The sequence below is a fragment of the Myxine glutinosa genome, chromosome 5 (genome assembly GCF_964187855.1).
Source record: "Myxine glutinosa chromosome 5, kmMyxGlut1.1, whole genome shotgun sequence".
Classification (NCBI taxonomy): Eukaryota; Metazoa; Chordata; class Myxini; order Myxiniformes; family Myxinidae; genus Myxine; species Myxine glutinosa.
Genome location: NC_136265.1, coordinates 131,905,149 through 131,924,771, shown reverse-complemented (window position 1 = coordinate 131,924,771; position 19,623 = coordinate 131,905,149). Strand labels below are relative to the sequence as shown.

The 19,623-nt window shown below is 48.1% G+C and overlaps 2 protein-coding genes across 2 annotated transcripts in view; both read left to right on the top strand.

Annotated features, from left to right (window-relative positions):
- LOC144892160 (uncharacterized) overlaps window positions 1-19,623 on the top strand; it is a 442,282-nt gene that overhangs the window by 388,472 nt on the left and 34,187 nt on the right. The gene's annotated exons all lie outside the window — the stretch shown is intronic.
- On the top strand, window positions 15,677-19,161 carry LOC144892373 (uncharacterized). Its single transcript, XM_078778731.1, has 2 exons — window positions 15,677-15,724; window positions 15,823-19,161. The coding sequence occupies exon 2, from the start codon at window positions 15,928-15,930 to the stop codon at window positions 19,144-19,146; it is 3,219 nt and encodes a 1,072-aa protein (XP_078634857.1). The 5' UTR covers window positions 15,677-15,724; window positions 15,823-15,927; the 3' UTR covers window positions 19,147-19,161.

Here is a 19,623-nt window from a genome sequence, read left to right as displayed (position 1 = left end):
GAGAGAGTGAGAGTGAGAGTGAGAGTGAGAGAGAGAGACAGAGAGACAGAGAGACAGAGAGAGAGAGGGAGAGAGAGACTGACTGTTTCTTCCTTTTATTACAAGAGTACAAAAAATCAGTAATGTTCAGTCATAAAGAAACAAAACACAATAAAAATGGTCTCAAGGAAAAATTATTATCAAATCATCATCATCAAGTGTGCATATGACATCATTAAAAACCCACTTTTCTTTAAAACATGTTAAATTCTTGTTCATTTTAAAAAACCGGTACTCTAGCTTTAGTCTTGCATTTACAAGAGCCTTAAGGGTGAGCAGTACATCATATGACGAGTCAGAAGCGTTTCCCATTTTTTTCTTCCTGGATTTATAAATTGCAAACTTGGCCTGGCCAATTAAAAAATTCATTAAAACCACATTTCTAAGGGAAGACGGTCCTAAAACACCATAAATAAAAACATTGTGATTGAAGAGGGAACCAAGCTTCACAAAGCGTTCCTGAAGGAATGTAAAAAGAGGTTGCAATCGTTCACACTCCAGGTATATATGCGGTAGGGTTTCAATGGATGCACAGAAAGGGCATAGATTAGAGTTAGCAGTAGAAAACCGGTTCAGTAAAACATTATAAGGTAAAATCCAGTGTACAAGTTTCCATTGAATATCTCCAACATACTTTGGAGTAGGCAAGAGATAAAAACTTCGCCAATTGGGGCAATTGGGGGGTATTGGGGGTAAAACATCCCGCCATCGAAGCCTCGGGTGCTCAGAAAATGTTTTTGCGTATAAAATTTTAACGTACGCGTTGTACAAAGTTTTCTTTGGAAAGGCGGGAAGGGATAATGCAGTATCATCAGGGCTGTTCAGGCCAGGGGACAGATTAAGTGGCGGGCTGAAGACTAGGAGTTTGGGGAAGTCACCCGCTGTTTCCTCGGGGGAAGGGCCAAGTTCCTCGCAGGTATTACGATACGTTGTGGATATCCCTTGAAGGAACCGAGAGATGATCCTGACAGATTTTATTCCGGTTTTTTGTGCCACAGCGGCAGCACTCAGCCGGCAGCTCCCAGACTCTGTCATGAGGTCTTTCACTCGCAGCAGCTTGGCATCAACAAAACGTTGAACGAGTCCCCTATTATTCAAGCTGTTTTCCAGGAAGGGGTTGTAGCATAGGGGCTCGTTCAACAACATTTCCATGTTGTATGTTGCCATTTCACGGGAAAAGGACAGGGCTTGCCAGGCGTTCATCACCCCTTGGTAAAAGGTGGGCAGCAAGGATGAATCGATTTGATGAGGGTTCATCAAGAAAAGTTCTCGGTCGTAACCCAGCTTGCATGTGAGCTGTAATATGCAGTTAGCCAGAGGCCTCCAGAGTAGGGCTTCATCTCCATATACAAGTTGGCGCACGATATGAAGCCAGAAGACCATAATCCGGCTGCGGATATCAATAAGACCTTGGCCACCTTCAGCGAGTGGCAAGTATGCCACGGGGGGTTGGAGCCAGTGTTTCCCGCTCCAGAAAAAGTCGACAATGCTCTTTTGCAGTGTAATAAGAAGGCTCCCAGGCGGTTGTAGGCATATCATCTTATGCCATAGCATAGAGGCGACAAGATTGTTAATGACGAGAGTTCTTCCGCGGTACGAAAGTTGGAAAAGAAGTCCTTTCCAGCGGGCCAGTTTTGCCATTACCTTGTCTGGTAATCCCACCCAGTTCTGCTGCTCAAAGGTGTTGTCTCCGAGGAAAATACCGAGGTATTTAATGCCACTTTTCTGCCAGTTCACTCCTCCTGGTAGGACAATTGGCGGGCAATCTCCAGGTCCTATCCAAAGGGCTTCACTCTTCTTCCAGTTTACCTGGCCTGAACAAGCCTGACAATATGTTTTTAGTGCCTGAGCCACCGCAGTGACGTCAGTACTATTTTTTATATAAATACAGACATCATCTGCATAGGCAGAGACTTTTAGCGGTGTGGTAAGAATTGATCCAGTGAAGCCAGAAATGTGCGTACGTAATTGGAGCAGAAGAGGTTCGATGGCAAGAGAGTATAAAAGTCCAGATAGCGGGCAACCTTGCCGTACTCCCCGTTGTACAGCAATGGGGCTACACAATACTTGATTAATTTTAAGAACACTGGATATATTACAATACAAAAGTTTAACGTACGAGATAAAAATAGGTCCAAACCCAAAATTCTCTAAAACTCTAAAAAGGTACATGTGGTCAATACAGTCAAAGGCTTTTCCTTGGTCAATAAAAAACAGACCAACATTCATATTAAAATTGTTACAAAACCGAATGGTATCACGGATAAGAAAGATATTATTAAAAATAGTACGTCCAGGAATACAAAAGGATTGATGTTCTCCTATTAGTACATTCATAAAAGGTTTCATTCGATTAGACAAGGCTTTGGCTAAAATTTTATAATCCGTACATAAAACAGAAATAGGACGCCAGTTCTCTATAAGTTGAGTGTCCGCTTTCTTAGGAATTAAGGTGGTGACTGCTCTCCGGCAACTCCACGGCAGTTGTCCATCCTCTAAACATTCATTCAATACCCGCAGTAGGTGAGGTCCAATGGTGTCCCAAAAAAACTGGAAAAATTCACTTGTCAGCCCATCCAGTCCAGGGGCTTTATCAGGTTCCAAGGCCTTCAAGGCAGCGGTGAGCTCAGGTAACCTAAGAGGATCCTCCAACTGCTGCTTCTGATCCTCCGCCAATGTTGGAAGGTTAGAAACAAGTTCCGATATTGCATCCTGGTTAATGTCATGCCGCATAAACCGTTGTTTAAAATGTTTCCGGGCACATTCCCTGATTCTGCCATCTTCATAAAGGAGTTCCCCATCATGGAGCAAGCGTGTAATCATTGACGAAGAGGCCCCCCTTTTAAGGCTGAAGAAGAATTTGGTTGGAGCATCAAGGTCGTGTATGTACCTCATCTTCAGGCGCAATAAAGCATTTTCTGCTCGCCTTTCGGATATGGAATTCAGTAAGGCCGTTTTTCCATGGATTTGTTGCCTCATTCCCTGGTAGCTCACACTTGCGGTTCCCTGAAGCTGTTCCTGTAATTCCAGGATTTCATCTTCAAGTAAGGTTGTGGTTTTTCTTTCCTCTTGAACACCATACGCACGATATTGTTGGCAGAACAGTCTGATGTGCGTTTTGGCATTATCCCACCATTGTCTGAGGTTTGAGAAATTCCCTTGGGAGGCAACCAGAATATTCCAAATTTCCGGAAAAATGTCCTTAAAGGTACTATCATCAAGTAAGTTGTTATTAAATTTCCAAAAAGCACTCTTGTGTTTCGGGCAGGGGGCAGAAATTTTGAGAAATGTTGCGCTGTGGTCCGAGAATCCTGATGGGCAAATTTTGGATGACAGAACGAGGCGTTCAAGTGGAGGATTAATATAAAACTTGTCCAAGCGAGCAAGTACAATATTACCCTGAATACATCGACACCATGTGTATTGCCCGATTGATGGGTGCTGTACCCGCCATATATCTGTCAAATTCATTTGTTTTAAAAATTTGGTGAGAGGGATTGTGGAGGCAGGATGGGGCTCTGCACTGTTCCTGTCGAGTTGGGGTTGGAGGGTGCAGTTAAAATCTCCACCAATACAAACATGATTGTCTTGGTTTTTTAGGGCGTTTTGACTGTCGAGGGACGTTAGGTGTGTCCCAAGGTCATTAAAAAAAACTCGCCGAGCTACAGGCGTACTTGGGGCATAGATATTAAAAATAGTATAGAATTTTCCATAGTAGTGGAATTCTAGGGATGCTAGGGATCCCTTGTGTATTTCGTCGAATTTAAGCGATGAAGGCGAAAAGGAGGGGCTAAGAATTATTGCGACACCGCCTTTGCGGGAGTCACCGTTACTAAAGAAGGACAGGCCGGGGAAGAGCCTACACCACTCTGCGACACAGCAGTCGTTGGCATGGGTCTCTTGTAAGAGGGCAATGTCAACTTTCTTCTGCAATAAAAAATCCCTTACTTGAACTTTACGGACAGAGCTACATCCTCCGTTAATATTCAGGCTACAAATGGAAAAACTCATTACAGCTATAAGGAGGAGTGACCACCACTCAATTTTTTGATAGCAGTTCATTCTTAGCTTTTTGCAACCACTTCTTTAAACGGTGACGTTGGGAGGAATTGAAATTAAAAACGTGGGGCCGTTTTACCATCAGTTTAGCGGAATGTATAAAATCAGGTAGCTCCGGAAAAAAGGTTTCTATTACAACATTCCTTTTTCGGAATGTGTCCTTAAGAAACCTTTTTATCTCGGAGGGAGGGATTGGAGGGATTTCTTCTTCCTTAAGGCTACCACATTCACTAACAGAGTCATCTATATCAGATGGCTCAGATGGTGTGTCACACTGGTTTTCATCATTTATCTCCTCACCATCATCACATCCCTCCACGTTATCGGATGGGGCATAGTCCATAGAGGGGGGGGACGGGGAGGGAGAGAAATGAGCCATCTTCAGGGGAGGGGGGGGGGAGGGGGGGGGGTACTAATTTTTGTGGTTCAACCATATCAGTTTCTAGGTCAGTAGACAAGGGCGAGGATTCATCCACATCTATGTCCTCCAATACCGAGAAACGATTTTCTGTGACGAGGGACAAATCTAGGCCAGAGAGGAGGGCCTGTCGGTTTTCAGTTGTAGGTTTTTTAAAGAGATGACCGTTTTCATCTGTTGTTTGCAGATGTCTTTTTCCTTTTGGGCAGACTAATTGAAACTCGTCCTGGTTAGTGGGAAGAGATTGCAAGGGTTTTGGGGGAGGGGGGGGGGGGAGGGAGGACGTGATCATCGGGAGGGGGATCCCATCGGCTACCACGGCGGGAGAGGTAGGATCAGTTATAGCAGGCAACAAGCTGTGATTGGACGATGTCGCCTGGGGGGTGAGATCTATAGTTAACAGGAGATGGCTGCAATTAGATCCTTCAGTAGAGGGAGGGGCCCCTGTTTCAAGGGGAGGGGAGGGGGGTACGGCGGGGGGGTTTGGATTGGTGGTAAGAGGGCTTGGGTCGGTGGTGGACAGATTGGGATCAGTGGTGGTAAGGCTTGGGTCGATGGTGGGAAGGTTCGGGTCGGTGGTGGGAGGGCTTGGTTCGGCGGCGGGAGGGCTTGGTTCGGTGGTGGGAAGGTTTGGTTCGGTGGTGGGAAGGCTTGGGTCGGTGGTGGGAGGGCTTGGGTCAGTGGTGGGAGGGTTTGGACCGGTGGTGGGAAGGTGGGGGGGTTGCTTATTCCCGGTTCGGAGGGGAGGTTGCACTTGTGGAGAATTCTCTTTTCGGGGGCAGTCATGCTTAACATGCCCAAATTGTCCGCAGCCAAAACATTTTAGAACGTTGGTGGACACGTACACTGTATATTCGTTCTGTTGATGTTTTAATTTTATTATAAGGTTTAAATCCTTCTGGGAATTTTTTAAAATCATAAACACTTGCCGCCGGAATGAAACCACGTGCCTTAAATCGTTGTTTCGTGACCCGAAGGGAATCATGGAGATACGAGACACGATGGTACCGTATCGGGACAACTCTTTAATTAGTACATCGTCGGATACAAATGGGGGGCAATTTGATATCACGACTTTTATCGCTGGGCTATCTAGTGGGGAAATCATTACAAATAAATCTGGATCGATTGTCAAACCCTGTTCGACAATTTGTGGGACACAATCCACGTCGGACAAAAAAATAACGATCCGCTTGTTCATCCGCGAAGCGGCAACAACCTTGTCGATCCCGACAACACGACCGGTTGCGAGGACAACGTCCTCGACACTAACCTCACGTTCCGGAGGTACACAAAAGAACCCGTGCTTACGGGTCAGGCTCTGAAAGGCCGTAAATCGAGATAGTGCAGCTGCCATGCTGGAACAGCTGCACTTACAACCCCTCCCCAACTCGGGGAGGGTGAATATATAATACAATCTTCCCTACCCGAACTCCGGGAATGGGAAGCAATCAGACCTCTCCGATTTCCCTAACTTCGGAAAAGGGAGGCAACAAAACAAACTGAAGGAAGGATAAACGAAAGGAAAAAAAGGAAATAGAGGTTTAAGATGAAGGAGCAAACACCGATCGGGCGACGCCCAAAAACGGCGAACCCTTACCAGCGATCACCCTGTGCTCTCCGGCTCTCTCTCCCGTCTCAACGTATATGGGAATCACCAGGAAGACTCCACGAACAGGTACAAGGACACAGAGGGGGGAAAACGGGGGGGGGGGGGGGCGGGGAATGGAGCAACAACACAGAGCACTCACAGGCCTCCACAAGCAGACGCCATGACAGTACAACCAGCATGCAAACGACCAGCAGGGGGCGCGAGAGAGAGAGAGAGAGAGAGAGAGAGAGAGACCAGATTCGATCCAACCGAAAATAATCAATGTCTTCCGTATCTACGGAGTATGCCACCGTTCAAGCTTCAAGTTCAAGTTCAAGTTCAAGTTCAAGAGAGAGAGAGAGAGAGAGAGAGAGAGAGAGAGAGAGGAAAGGATTCAGTTGGGTCTGGAGGGAGAAAAAGAGGAGGAGGGGAGAGCGGGGAAGGTTGAAAGAGGGAATCCTCACCACATGTCGCTATACTCTACACTCTGGGAGTGAGGAGGGGGGGGGGGGGTGCAAGAAAAGCGGTGGGAGCCAGAAAAGGAATGAGGATGAGAAGGGGGGGAGGGCAGAGAGAGCAAGGGGGAGGGAATGGACAGTGAGGAGTGGGAGGGGAGGAAGAGGGGAGAGTGCAAAGGGGAGGAGAGAGAGAGAGGAGGAGGAGGGGGAACAAGGGGTGAGAGTAGGCGAGGGGATTGCAACATCTCACCACACATCCCTATACACTCCGGTAGGTAGAGGGTGTGAGGAGTGGGGTCAGAGCAAGAGAGAAGGGAAAGAGAGGTGTGGGAGGAGAGTGCTGCACTTTATTAGGAGGAGGAGCGAGGAGAGGACATAGTGAGGAGGAGAGAGGGAGTTGTGGGGGAGGGGGTGGGGGAGGGGGAAGGGAGAGAAAGGTGAGGAAGGGAGGGGTCGACTTAGCCAAGGGAATAATATAATTGCGGTTTTAGGAAACCACTCAGAGGCAATGGCAACCACCATACAGGTCCCTTAATGTAATTATTTTGATAGTGTAAGATTACAATAGCTCGTTCCCCTTGTGTAGTGGGTTATAATATAATAAAATGAGTTGATGAAGGGTAGAGAGGCTTTTTCCCTGTTTTTCTTAGGGGGTAATTGTTTCATGTGTGCAGCAGCATCCCGTGACGTACGAGCGGTTCTTGTTTTAATCTGGAAGGTTCGCGGCCGTGAGTGTTTCCGCATCGCGCCAAAAGCCAATTGAATGGCGCGCTAAAACCAAAGCGTCACCCACTCCATTCCCCCTAATCTTTCCTTTATACACGACACTTCGCAATGACCGTTTATTAATACAGATTTTTTTTAGTTACAATTGTTTCCTACACACGTGTTAAATTCCATTGCATTATACACGCCGTTCATTGTTCACCGTTCCAAAAAGCCCCTCAACCACTCACCACAAACTCGCCTCGACTATCCACGCTCACTACCTCCTTCTTCACCTCATCCACGCTCATCACAGGCACCGCTAGTTTGGGAGCACAAGAGGTATGCGCGCCGGCAAGAACTTTGTGAACCTCATTTAATCACCTCAGAATAATCAGTCGTTGACCGGCCATTGACGTCCTCTGTGAGCCGTAAATCACTCTGTCTGTTCCCACAAAGTTACAAGCTCTGAGTTCATCCCTCCTTTAGGTGTGGAGAGATCTTTCCTGTGCTGCAGTTTCCAGACCAACTAAAAAAAAAAAATCCACTGCAAAAACCGGCATAGGCGGGGCTAAAGTAGCAGTGCACCAATGGGCAGCTGTATGTTTACCAAGAGCTCATTTTGATCCGGATTTAGGCCCCGCCCTCACTATTCAAGTATAAAAGACCCGTTGGGCAGGATCCTATGCTGCTGGTTTTGGCTTCGTTCATGCGCACTGGTTTTGGCTTTGGTCTTGTTGGAGGTCTTGTTCGGGTTCATCGCTTGTGAAAGAACGCTCGAGAGGTGGTGCCCGTGTTGGCGGGGCAAGCTGTGGGTCAAGGCACTCAGACGGACGGAGCGAGCAGACCAGATGACTGACGCCAAGCCACACTGCATATACAGTATATTTTACTTCTCACACAGTGGGCTATTATCTTACACATCTATTCTCAGCTTTCGTAGCACAAAGATCGTTCTGACTGAACTCAAGAGCTCAATGAAGAGGCAGTACGCCACAGTACGAAGAGGAAGTTCTTTTCAGAGCAACAGCCCAACTCCTCTGGAGCGGCCACCGATTGATAAACACATTTTCACATTTTCTCTCCTAGACCTAGCCATGCTTACACGCACTACACATCATATAATCTCCAACCTGCATCATTAGACACCACATAAATTCCTCCCACCTTTACCCCTCCCTTTCGTGTTGGGTCGCGGGAGCATGACTGCTCCAGCCCGGTAAGCGAGAGGCCGTGATCCCCGCACTGTCCGTCTTTCTAATCTTGTCTTACCTTCCCGTGAATGATTGATGGATGCCTTGTATTGTGCAATAGCCGGTTGGTAAGGCCTAGTTAAGGTTTTGCTCTCATACATTTTCTTTGCTCTGTACATACTCGCTTGTATTCTTCATTTCCTTGCGATGGCTCACTGTACATTTTGTATTTGCATTCCCCCTTGTTCCCTTTGCGTGTACCTTCCCTTCCCACCTTGAACATTAAAGGCCTTGAGTTCCCTCCCCCCTTTTTACATGATTTTGCTTGTGCCTTGTGAATAAGAAATTTATTGTTGACGTTCATTTCCAATCCGTCTGCGCCCGTTTTTTCCTCCATTGATCCAGCCCTGTTCGCACCTAGGTCAGCCCGAGAGATTATAATTTCCAAACTAATTGGCTCGTTAGTTCGATATGCCTGCGGTTTAATGCTCGGCCGGATAAACACCTAATTACGATAAGAGTGGTGCATATCGAGGGTGTGTGCCCTGACCAGAAGCCCACATGACCTCCAGTTAAATGGTAATAGACGGCGGACACTAGAGCATGTGGTTAACTGGTTGGTGTTCACGGTTAACCAGCAACCTGCCGCAGCACAAAGTTATTCATGCATGGTAGCCTCAGGTCCGGTAAGTTTGAGAACCGAGGATCCTCCCCCCACCCCCCTCGTAGTACACCTGAAACTGGGGGCCATAACATTATCTTATGCTTTATGACCACACACAAATATACAGGCAGTTCCCAACTTATGTAAGGGTCATGCTCCCAAACTTTGTTCATTAGTCAAATTGTTCGTAACTCGAGTTGGATGAATTTTAGATCATTAGATTCCTTAAGTCATACATAATTAGATTTCCCGCTGTTCTTTCTTCTTCTTGTTGTTTTGTCTCTTCTTTGTTGTAATGGTGGATTCAATGGGTGCTGGAGAATTCGCTGCTTATCCTTCATGATTTCCAAAGATGAGTTGAAAGATGAATGGGTTCCAAAGATCTAGGATAGCCTCAGGTGTTGGTAATTTAAGACATCTAACTGCATTTGTTTTAATGGGACTTTGTTCGTAAGTATGCTGGCTGGTTGTTTGTATGTCAGGAGTTCTTCTGATCGAGGAACCACAGCCGGTATCACGTTCCATTGTGGTTTCGTGCGATGTCCCCACAAAGGCTTACCTTTAAATAGAGTTCTATAAAGTGGATCAAAATTTTAAAAAAATATCGACACTCAATTCCCACAGACAGCACACAAAGTTGTCAGTCGATGCCTTGCCAGCCCAAACCAACATGGCGGAGTTCGGAACACAAGGTTCAATTGTCATGTTGTGTTCCGTGTTTGGAACATTTTCATTTCCTATAGGTATATATTAATATAACTGCAGTATACACGACATGACCAAAATTATGCGGACACCAGACCATCACACATCTCATTCCAAAATAATGGGCATTAATATGGAGTTGGTCCGGCGTCAGGAAGGGCATCCGGCCATAAAAAAACATTGCTTCAAACAGGGAACCATGATTGTCATGGGGCCCGCAAGGCTAACCCCTGCTCTAGCGGGGAAAATGGCCTTAAAACGATCAATCATCATTCATTCAACATGGAGTTGGTCCCCCTTTTGCAGCTATAACAGCCTCCACTCTTCTGGGAAGGCTTTCCACTAGATGTTGGAACATTGCTACAGGGATTTGCTTCCATTCAGCCACAAGAGCATTAGTGAGGTCGGGCACTGATGTTGGGCAAGTAGGCCTGGCTCGCATTCGGTGTTCCAATTCATCCCAAAGGTGTTCGATGAGGTTGAGGTCAAAGCTCTGTCCAGGCTAGTCAAGTTCTTCCACACCGATCTCAACAAACCATTTCTGTATGGACCTCACTTTGTGCCTGGGGCCATTGTCATGCTGAAACAGGAAAAGGCCTTCCCCAAACTGTTGCAAGAACGTTGGAAGCACACAATCGTCTAGAATGTCATTGTATGCTGTAGCGTTAAGATTTCTCTTCACTGGAACTAACGGGCCTAGCCCGAACCATGAAAAACAGCCCAAAACCATTATTCCTCCCCACCAAACTTTACAGTTGGTATTATACATTCAGGCAGGTAGCATTCTTCTGGCATCCACCAAACCCAGATTGGTCCGTCAGACTTCCAGATGGTGAAGCATGATTCATCACTCCAGAAAACACATTTCCACTGCTCCAGAGTCCAATTGTGGTGAGCTTTACACCACTCCAGCCGACACTTGGCATTGCACATGGTGATCTTAGGCTTGTGTGCGGCTGCTCAGCCATGGAAACCCATTTCATGAAGCTCCCGACGAACAGTTGTCATGCTGACGTTACTTCCAGAGGCAGTTTGGAACTCGGTAGTGAGTGTTGCAACTGACAGACGATTTTTACGTGCTACGCGCTTCAGCCCTCGGTGGTCCCGTTCTGTGAGCTTTACCTACCACTTTGCGGCTGAGCTGTTGTTGCTCCTAGACGTTTCCACTTCACAATAACAGCACTTATGACTGGGGAAACTCTAGCAGGGCAGAAATTTGACCAACTGACTTGTTGGAAAGGTGGCATCCTATGACGGTGCCACGTTGAAAGTCACTGAGCTCTTCAGTACGGCCCATTCTACTGCCAGTGTTTGTCTATGGAGATTGCATGATGACTGTGTGCTTGATTATATATACCTGCCAGCAATGAGTGTGACTGAAATAGCCGAACCACTAATTAAAAGGGGTGTCCGCATACTTTTGGTCATGTAGTGTATTCATATAATGAAAGTATATCGTACAAAAAGGTGAAAAAAGTGATCCCACGTAAAAGAAAACTGAGTACGTAATATATACCTCGTTTTTCATTTTGCTGAAAAAGGACCCCTGTCAACTGTATCCCCATGGCTTGCAAAAGCAACATGAAGAGCGCTCGCCAAGTGACTTAATTAAGCACTCAAGCTAGCACTCCAACAAAATGGTTGAAAAGGATTGGCTGGCTTCGCAAACGATAGCAAGCTGATTCATAATGGAACATTCCCCAGGAGGATGGGGTGGGGGAGTTAAATTTCCGATGTTAACTTTCCTAAGATGAAGATGCCTCGGCCTGTGCTCCTCAGGCATCATTGTTAATCCGAGGTGTGTGAACGCCATGGGGCCGCACTGCAGATCTCTCTCAAAATCCCACCCGTCATTCACAAATTCCACCTGTCGCTTCGCTGAATATGGATAAGGACGGATCTTCTTCGTCTTCTTCTATTTTTCACAGAGATATGCCCTTTTTGGAAGTAAAAAAATCTCACCCGTAGGGGACATGCATTGCAAAGTGTTACGTGCTCCTCCTCCGAGTACCTCCGTGTACCTCCGAGCCCCGAGAGGAGTCACGGCAGAAAAATGTGTTATTCTGTATGTCAAAGATCAATGGTGAAGCCACACCAATTGTTACCAACAAACAAATATTGTATTAAGATCACACAAGAATAACAGTACAACAATAATAGTAATCAAAAGTACAATCAATATATATCCTATGATGGTACCATCAGGTTCATACAATATAACTCACTGTGCTCCAAGTGAGCGAAAAGAAGAAGATTCCCAATGTCTTTAATCCCGGCTTCAAGCCAAAGTTGATTCCGGCTTCAAGCCAAAGTCGATCCGCTCCAGCGATCGTCAGATCAATGTGCAATCGACACCAGAATCCCGTTGGGTTGGCAGTTACAGTCCTGCTGCCAAAGCTGCGCAAAGGCGCCCTCAAGGCGACTGGGAAATCCAAAGGCGCCCCTCCAGGTGACTGGGAAATCACACCCTCGGGTATGGACGTTCCACGGCTCACAGTCGGCGAACCGCAAATTAACCTTCAAAAGCCACGTTGCACACACACACACACCAGATAAACGTCTGAATGCGGTGAAAATGGTCAAAGCGAGATGAAACCTTGAGCGAAGCGCAAGTCCTGCGTGAGTCAAAATGGCCGATGGCTCGCTCTCTTGGCGTAACGGCACGACGATGATGACGATGATTCTCTTCAGAATCCACCGCAAAACCTGACATGCAGGTTGATCTGTCACAGCGATAACAACTCTGTCGCAGGAATCCCTTTCCCGGGAAACCCAAAGTTCGCTAGTGACTCCCGTTCACCAGCGTTTGCTCAAAACCTCAAGGCAGCTCGGCTTTCTTGTCGAACTCCCTCACTCCGCCTTCTTTTTCTCCTCTTCCTCTTCGTAGTCTGGTTCCCGATCCGGTTTCCGGTTTCTTTTAACTTTAACTTTTTCACCTTTTCAAAACAGTTCATAAACAACACCCCTTTTGAAAACAATAATAGTACATGGAATCAAAAATGTTTACAGCAGATGAAAACCACAACAACGGAAGTGACGAATCCATAATAAAAGCAATTCTCCCTCTTGTTATTTTAAGATATTATATATATATATATATATATATATATATATATATATATATATATATATATATATATATATATATATATATATATATATATATATACATACATATATATATATACATATATATATATATATACAGACTTGGCATTTAATATGGAATATTTTTTTCTGGGGGTGAACTTACTTTTCAAGATGTTTTAGAACCAAAAGTTCATTGGAATTATGTTGAAATTATTCTAGATTTTGTTAATGTGACCTTTAAAAGAAACAAAAAACACATTTGACATTTCGAAACAAATAAATTGATCCTTGAAAGTGATGTAAACTGATATCGAACTCAATTCATGGACAGTACTGTGTTAAACTTCTGTACGTTTTCCAGAAGTATCTTTTTATTTTGCACATTAGCCAAATTTTTCTTTTAAACAAAAACGAAAGTTAAATTACGACTGGGATTACGGACAGTAAAATTACAGTTCAGTACTTCGTGTAACCCCCACGAGCATTCAGGAGAGCATGTACACGTTGAGGAATGCTGTTCACGAGATTTGCCAAGGTTTGGACAGGAATCGCTTGCCATGCAGTGACAATAGCCTGCTGCAATTCACGCACAGAGGTCGGCTGCTGGTCCAAGTGGTCGATTTGACGCGTTAATTCTGCCCACAAGTTCTCTATCGGATTCATATCCAGGGACATGGCAGGCCACTCCATATGCTCTACACCACGGTCAGCAAGAAAGTGTTGGATCATGCGAGCACGATGAGGCCGTGCATTGTCATCTTGGAAGACAAAGTTTCCTTGAAAGGCTGCACGAGCAAATGGAAGCAATGTTTCTTCCAGAATGGCCCTGTGCTTGAACTGGTTCAGGTTTCCATTCAGAACAACCAGGTCAGTTTTGCCCTCTGCATGAAAAGCAGCCCAAACGGTCACCCCACCACCTCCAGCTTGGACTCTTGGCACTATACAATCTTTGTTGTAGGCTTCATGCACTTGTCTGCGCATTCCGACGTGGCCATCTTGACGATAGACCAGAAATTTAGACTCGTCACTGAAGATCACGTGATTCCAGTGTCCTGGCTGCCATTGACGGTGCTTTCTGGCCCACTGCAATCGGCGCTGGCGGTGTTGTCTGGTCAGGCGTGGCTTTCTCAGGGGACGCCTGGCACGATAGCCTGCTTGAACCAGTCATTGGTTGACTAGCCTTCTGGATACAGGCACATTTGTCAGTTGCTGCCACTCAGCCCTAAGCCGATTAGCTGACTTGGTACGGCCATTGCGGATTAACCGGTGCAGCTGGCGATAATCCCTCCTTGTGGTTCTGCGGGGACGCCCTGGCCTCGGTATTGGAGTAGGGACACCCCTCTGAGCATTTCGTTTCAAGATCTTTGACACCTGACCTTGAGTGATGCCATAATGCCGAGCAATAGCACGCTTTTTCATGCCGTAATTTCTGAAAGCCACCACTCCATGACAAACAGCATTGTCGAGTTGACGGACCATCTCCAGAGGAAGCGGCAATAACTTTTGGAGATGTGCAGCAGTTGTTTTCCACTAATACAGAACGCAACAACCCTTGTATACCCGACTGTGAAGCCAATCATCAAATGCACCTGTCCGTACATTTTGCCACGCCACCTGTGATATAATCTTGTTGTTGACTTCTTGCTGTGAAAGACAATCATTGACATGGTTCTTTCAACAAATAAATCACCAAAGTGTAAAAGAAACTCACTAGATTGATATACTGAGTTAAGAAAGTAAACCCAAATCAAGAAAAACAAATATATCCATGTTAAATGCCAAATCTGCATATATATAGGCCGGAGAGGAGTCGGTAGAAGACAGAAAGACCACCAACCTGCCTGTGGTGAGAGTAAGTGAAAGGCCCTCGGAGGTAGCTTCATCATGGGAGATTCCAATGATTCTGAACGCTTTGGTTTCAACAGCATGAAGACGAGCTATGTGTGAGGCAGGAGCACCAGCCCTGAGCGGAGAGCAGTATTCCATTGAGCTGCGGATGAAAGCCTTGTATGTGGTGAGGATTTCAGGTGTGCCAAGGAAGGACTTCGAATGACGGAGGATGCCCAGTCAGCGACTGGCTTTGGAGGCCAGATTTGAAATGTGGTTTTCCCAGGAAAGATCATGGCAGATAGTGAGACCCAAAAGCTTGAATGACAGAACTTCTTGGAGAGGATTATTCAGAAAGTGGATGGGAGGGTTGTCCAGTCGGTCTTTTCGGACAGACATCATAAGAGTGTGAGATTTGTCAGGATTGAAAGACATGTTCCACTTGTTTGCCCAGTCAGTGATTTTGTCCAGGTCTGCAGAGAGTGAGGAGGCTGCAGACTGCCGATCTGAGGGATGAGGAATGGAGCGGCAGAGAGTGGAGTCATCAGCAAAGAGATAGAGAGGATTATCAAGAGAGTCGGAGAGATCATTGATGAAGACCAGAAAAAGCACAGGGCCCAGAACACTGCCTTGGGGAACTCCAGCCTGAACAGGAAGAGGAGATGAGAGAACCCCATTCAGGGCCACACGTTGACTACGACTAGAGAGGAAGTCTGCCAGCCATGCGTGGAGATTTCCATGGATACCAAAGGAGGAGAGTTTGGTGAGCAGAGCGGGGTGCCAGACCGTATCGAAGGCACGTGATATGTCGAGGGAGACTGTAGTGAAATCGTATCCGTACTGAACCCGGGTGGGGATGCTCGCTGCTCGCTGTCATTGTTGTCCCCACTAGGGGCGTGACTATAAGACCCGTTGCTGTGTCAGTGCTCCGAGACTTCTCCCTTGTGACATGTTACATCGGTAGCCTCGTTAATGGTACGCCTTTATAGAATATCTAGCTTGCTTGCATTGACTGATATGAATGGCTTTATGAGATGTCGCATCGTATGCTTATTGTGTATTTCTACTTACAGGAATGATCTGATGATCTAAATGCAATTAAACCAAACCGTTGGACTAAAGTTGTGCGGACCTGAATGGTTTTCCACAACACTTAATTGCATTTAAGATCTGCTGACATGGCTGGCAACAAGACGTTGACGGTGTCCATTTTCAGCGCCGACCCACAAGCCACGGACGGAGGCTTGCAACTCAAGCACTGGCTCCGACAACTGGAGCATCTCTTTGATGAGCCTGAGACCGCTCCGACGCCTGCCGCGAAGCTGGCAATATTACACTCAAAAATCGACTACCGGGTCTACCACGCGGTCGCTCAATGCACGACGTATGATCTTACCATCGCGGAGCTCAAGCGGCTTTATATAAAAGAAAAAAGCCCTGTGTATGCGCGTTATTTGCTGCAGACGCGGCGGCAGCAGCCCAACGAGCCTATGGATCATTACGCCCAGGAGCTCCGGCAGTTCATGCTGGACAGCGCCAAGGAGCCACGGACTCCCGAGCAGGCTAAAGATGATCGACTTTTAGATGCCTTCATAGCAGGGGTCTCCTCCCAGGAACTACGTCTCAAACTCTTGGAGAAGACCGACCTGACCTTCGCTACGGCGGTTGAGCAAGCGACGGTGTATACCGAAGCGCGGATGCAATCGAACGCCTATGATCGCACGCGCCTTTTGGCGGGCACCTCACTACACGCCCGGCCGGAGAGTACCACTGACGAGGACGTGGATCCGCCTGCTGAACTCCGGGATGCTCCGGAGGATGACCCTACCCTGACAGCTGCCGTTACGACCAGCAGACCCAAGGCCTTGCGCGGGGCCGCATGTTTTTTTTGTGGAGGGCCTCGTCATGCCCGAGTCGTGTGTCCGGCACGTGACGCTATTTGCCATTTGTGCTCGCTAAAGGGACATTACGCGAAAGTGTGCAAGAAATCGGCACGCGGCTCGCGGCCCTTCGACTCGCGCAGCCGCGGTCGCGCAGGCGCGGCAACCTTGAACGGGCTTGTAGCAGAACCCACGAGCCCAGCGCCTTACCCGACTTCGAAGGGGAGGGCCCCTCTCTGCGGCCCGCTGGGCGCGCAGACAACCTTGACTGGCGCCACCGGACAGCCACCATCGTCTCATTCTCCATCGGGGACAAAGGCCGCGTCCTTGGCCAAACCTCGAGCCACGCAAGGGAAGAAACAGCTTTCGAATACTACGGAAGCCTTTTGTCAAAGCGACCAAACGAAAAAGGCGATTTCGAATACTACTACGGAAGCATTTTGTCAAAGCGACCAAACGAAAAAGGCGAGTTCGAATACTACGGAAGCCTTTTGTCAAAGCGACCAAACGAAAAAGGCGATTTCGGCTACAACGGAAGCCTTTATCTGCCAGGAGTGTCAAAAGGCGATGCCAAATACTACGGAGGCCTTTTCTCGTCGGATTTTGAATCGCGAAACACCGGAATGCTGGGGAAAGCCCTCTGATGACGATAATGGATTCCCCATGGTCAACGCAGACTCCGGCCACGATCGCAAAACTGCTGCTGGTGTAGGATCCACCCGCGAGGCTGGTCCGACCCATTCGGGGGGCTCAGTCCCGCTCCCAGCTGCCTCGTCTGGCCTGGCTCAAGCCCTTATTCCCCTTATGGTTGAGGGCCATTGTGTTCAGGCCTTGGTGGACACCGGATCTACGGATAGTTTTATCGACCAGCGACTTGTGCTCAGGCATGGATGGCGGATCGGGCGGTCTACGAGACGGATCTTCATGGCTTCCCAGGGACTCCGGCTTAGCACAAAAGGGGAATGCCGATTGAAACTAGTGCTAAAGGGACGGGTTTTCCCTGATGTACACCTTATGGTTTTACCCGCATTATGTGCTGATATTCTGCTAGGACACGATTTTCTTAAGCTGCATGGACGTCTGGTAATGGAGTTCGGTGGGCCTGACACTCTTGTTGTGGGGGCGGACGACGCGCTAACGGTGTGCGCCCTAGCGCAAATGGACGTCCGTCCGCTTTCACTGTTCCCCAATCTAACCTCCGACTGTACCCCTGTCGCGGTAAAATCGAGACGCTACTCTCGCGCGGACATGCAATTCATTGCGGACGAAACGACTCAGCTCTTGAAAGACGGCATCATAGAACCTAGTAGGTCGCCGTGGCGTGCCCAGGTCTTAGTGGTGCGCAGTGAGGCCCATCGCAAACGCATGGTGATCGACTATTCCCAAACGATTAACCGCTTTACACAGCTGGATGCCTACCCCCTTCCGGGGATGGACGCGCTAGTGCAACAGGTGTCCCAGTATTCGGTCTATAGTACTCTCGATCTCCGTAGTGCGTACCACCAGATCCCTATCTCTAGGGCGGATCGTATCTATACCGCTTTCGAGTCGGGGCAGCGGTTGTACCAATTCACACGATTGCCCTTTGGGGTGACGAACGGGGTCGCTTGTTTCCAGAGGGCCATGGATGACCTCGTTGCGCGGGAGCACTTAACCGATGTTTTCGTCTACCTCGATAACCTTACGGTTTGTGGATATGACCAAGGGCACCATGACGCTAATCTGAAGCGCTTCCTTGAGGTCGCGCAACGGTATCACTTAACTATGAACGAGGATAAGTGCCGATACTCCCTACGCACCATAGATCTTCTGGGGTACACCGTGACCCATGGCTCTGTCTCTCCGGATAAGGAACGTCTGCGACCTTTGCTCGACATGGCCCCTCCCTGCGATCGGGCGTCCCTGAAACGCGCCCTTGGGCTGTTCGCCCATTACTCCAAATGGGTGCAAAATTTCTCCGCGAAACTTCGCCCTCTTGTGGCCTGCGACACTTTTCCCCTGAGTTCGGCCGCATTGACGGCCTTTGAAGGTCTTAAGACCGACATCGCCCGAGCCGCCGTAGCAACCATCGACGAGAGCGGCTCGTTCGTCCTCGAAAGTGACGCCTCGGATCAGGCCATCGCGGCGACCCTCTCCCAAGGGGGACGTCCCGTGGCTTCTTTTCACGGACTCTTACCTCCGCTGAGCGGCGGCACTCGTCCGTTGAAAAGGAAGCGTATGCGATCGTCGAGTCTATTCGGCGATGGCGCCCGTACCTACTCGGGCGGAGCTTCCAAATCATCACGGACCAGCAAAGCGTTGCGTTCATGTACGACACCTTACACGCCCAGCGCATTAAGAACGAGAAAATCACTCGCTGGCGTATCGAACTCGCCGACTTCTGTTACACCATCAAATATCGCCCAGGGAAGGATAACCAGGCCGCCGATGCCTTATCGCGCCCCACTACATGTGCTGGTATCACCTCGTTGGAGGGCCTACGGGTGCTGCATGCTACTGCGGGCCATCCCGGCGTAACGCATTTCGCTCATTTCGTGCGGAGTGGGAATCTCCCTTACTCGATTGACGATATCCGCCGTATCTGTCGCGACTGCGCTATCTGCGCGGAAATCAAACCGCGTTTCTATAACCCCCCTATGGGGACTCTGGTGAAGGCTACACGCCCGTGGGAACGCTTGGCGATGGATTTCAAGGGCCCTTTGCCGGTGTCGAGCGGCTCTCGCTATCTGCTCACTATCGTTGATGAGTACTCACGATTCCCCTTTGCTTATATGTGCGCGGACATGACTGCTGCCACGGTGATGCGTTGCTTACAGAACTTGTTCTCAATGTTCGGTTACCCGGCCTATGTCCATACCAACCGGGGTGCAGTCTTCTTGTCTCAGGAGGTGCGCGGCTATCTGCTCCAAAACAACGTTGCGTCTAGTTACACCACGCCGTATAGACCCCAGGCTAATGGGCAGATCGAACGCTTCTACGGGATTATCTGGAGGG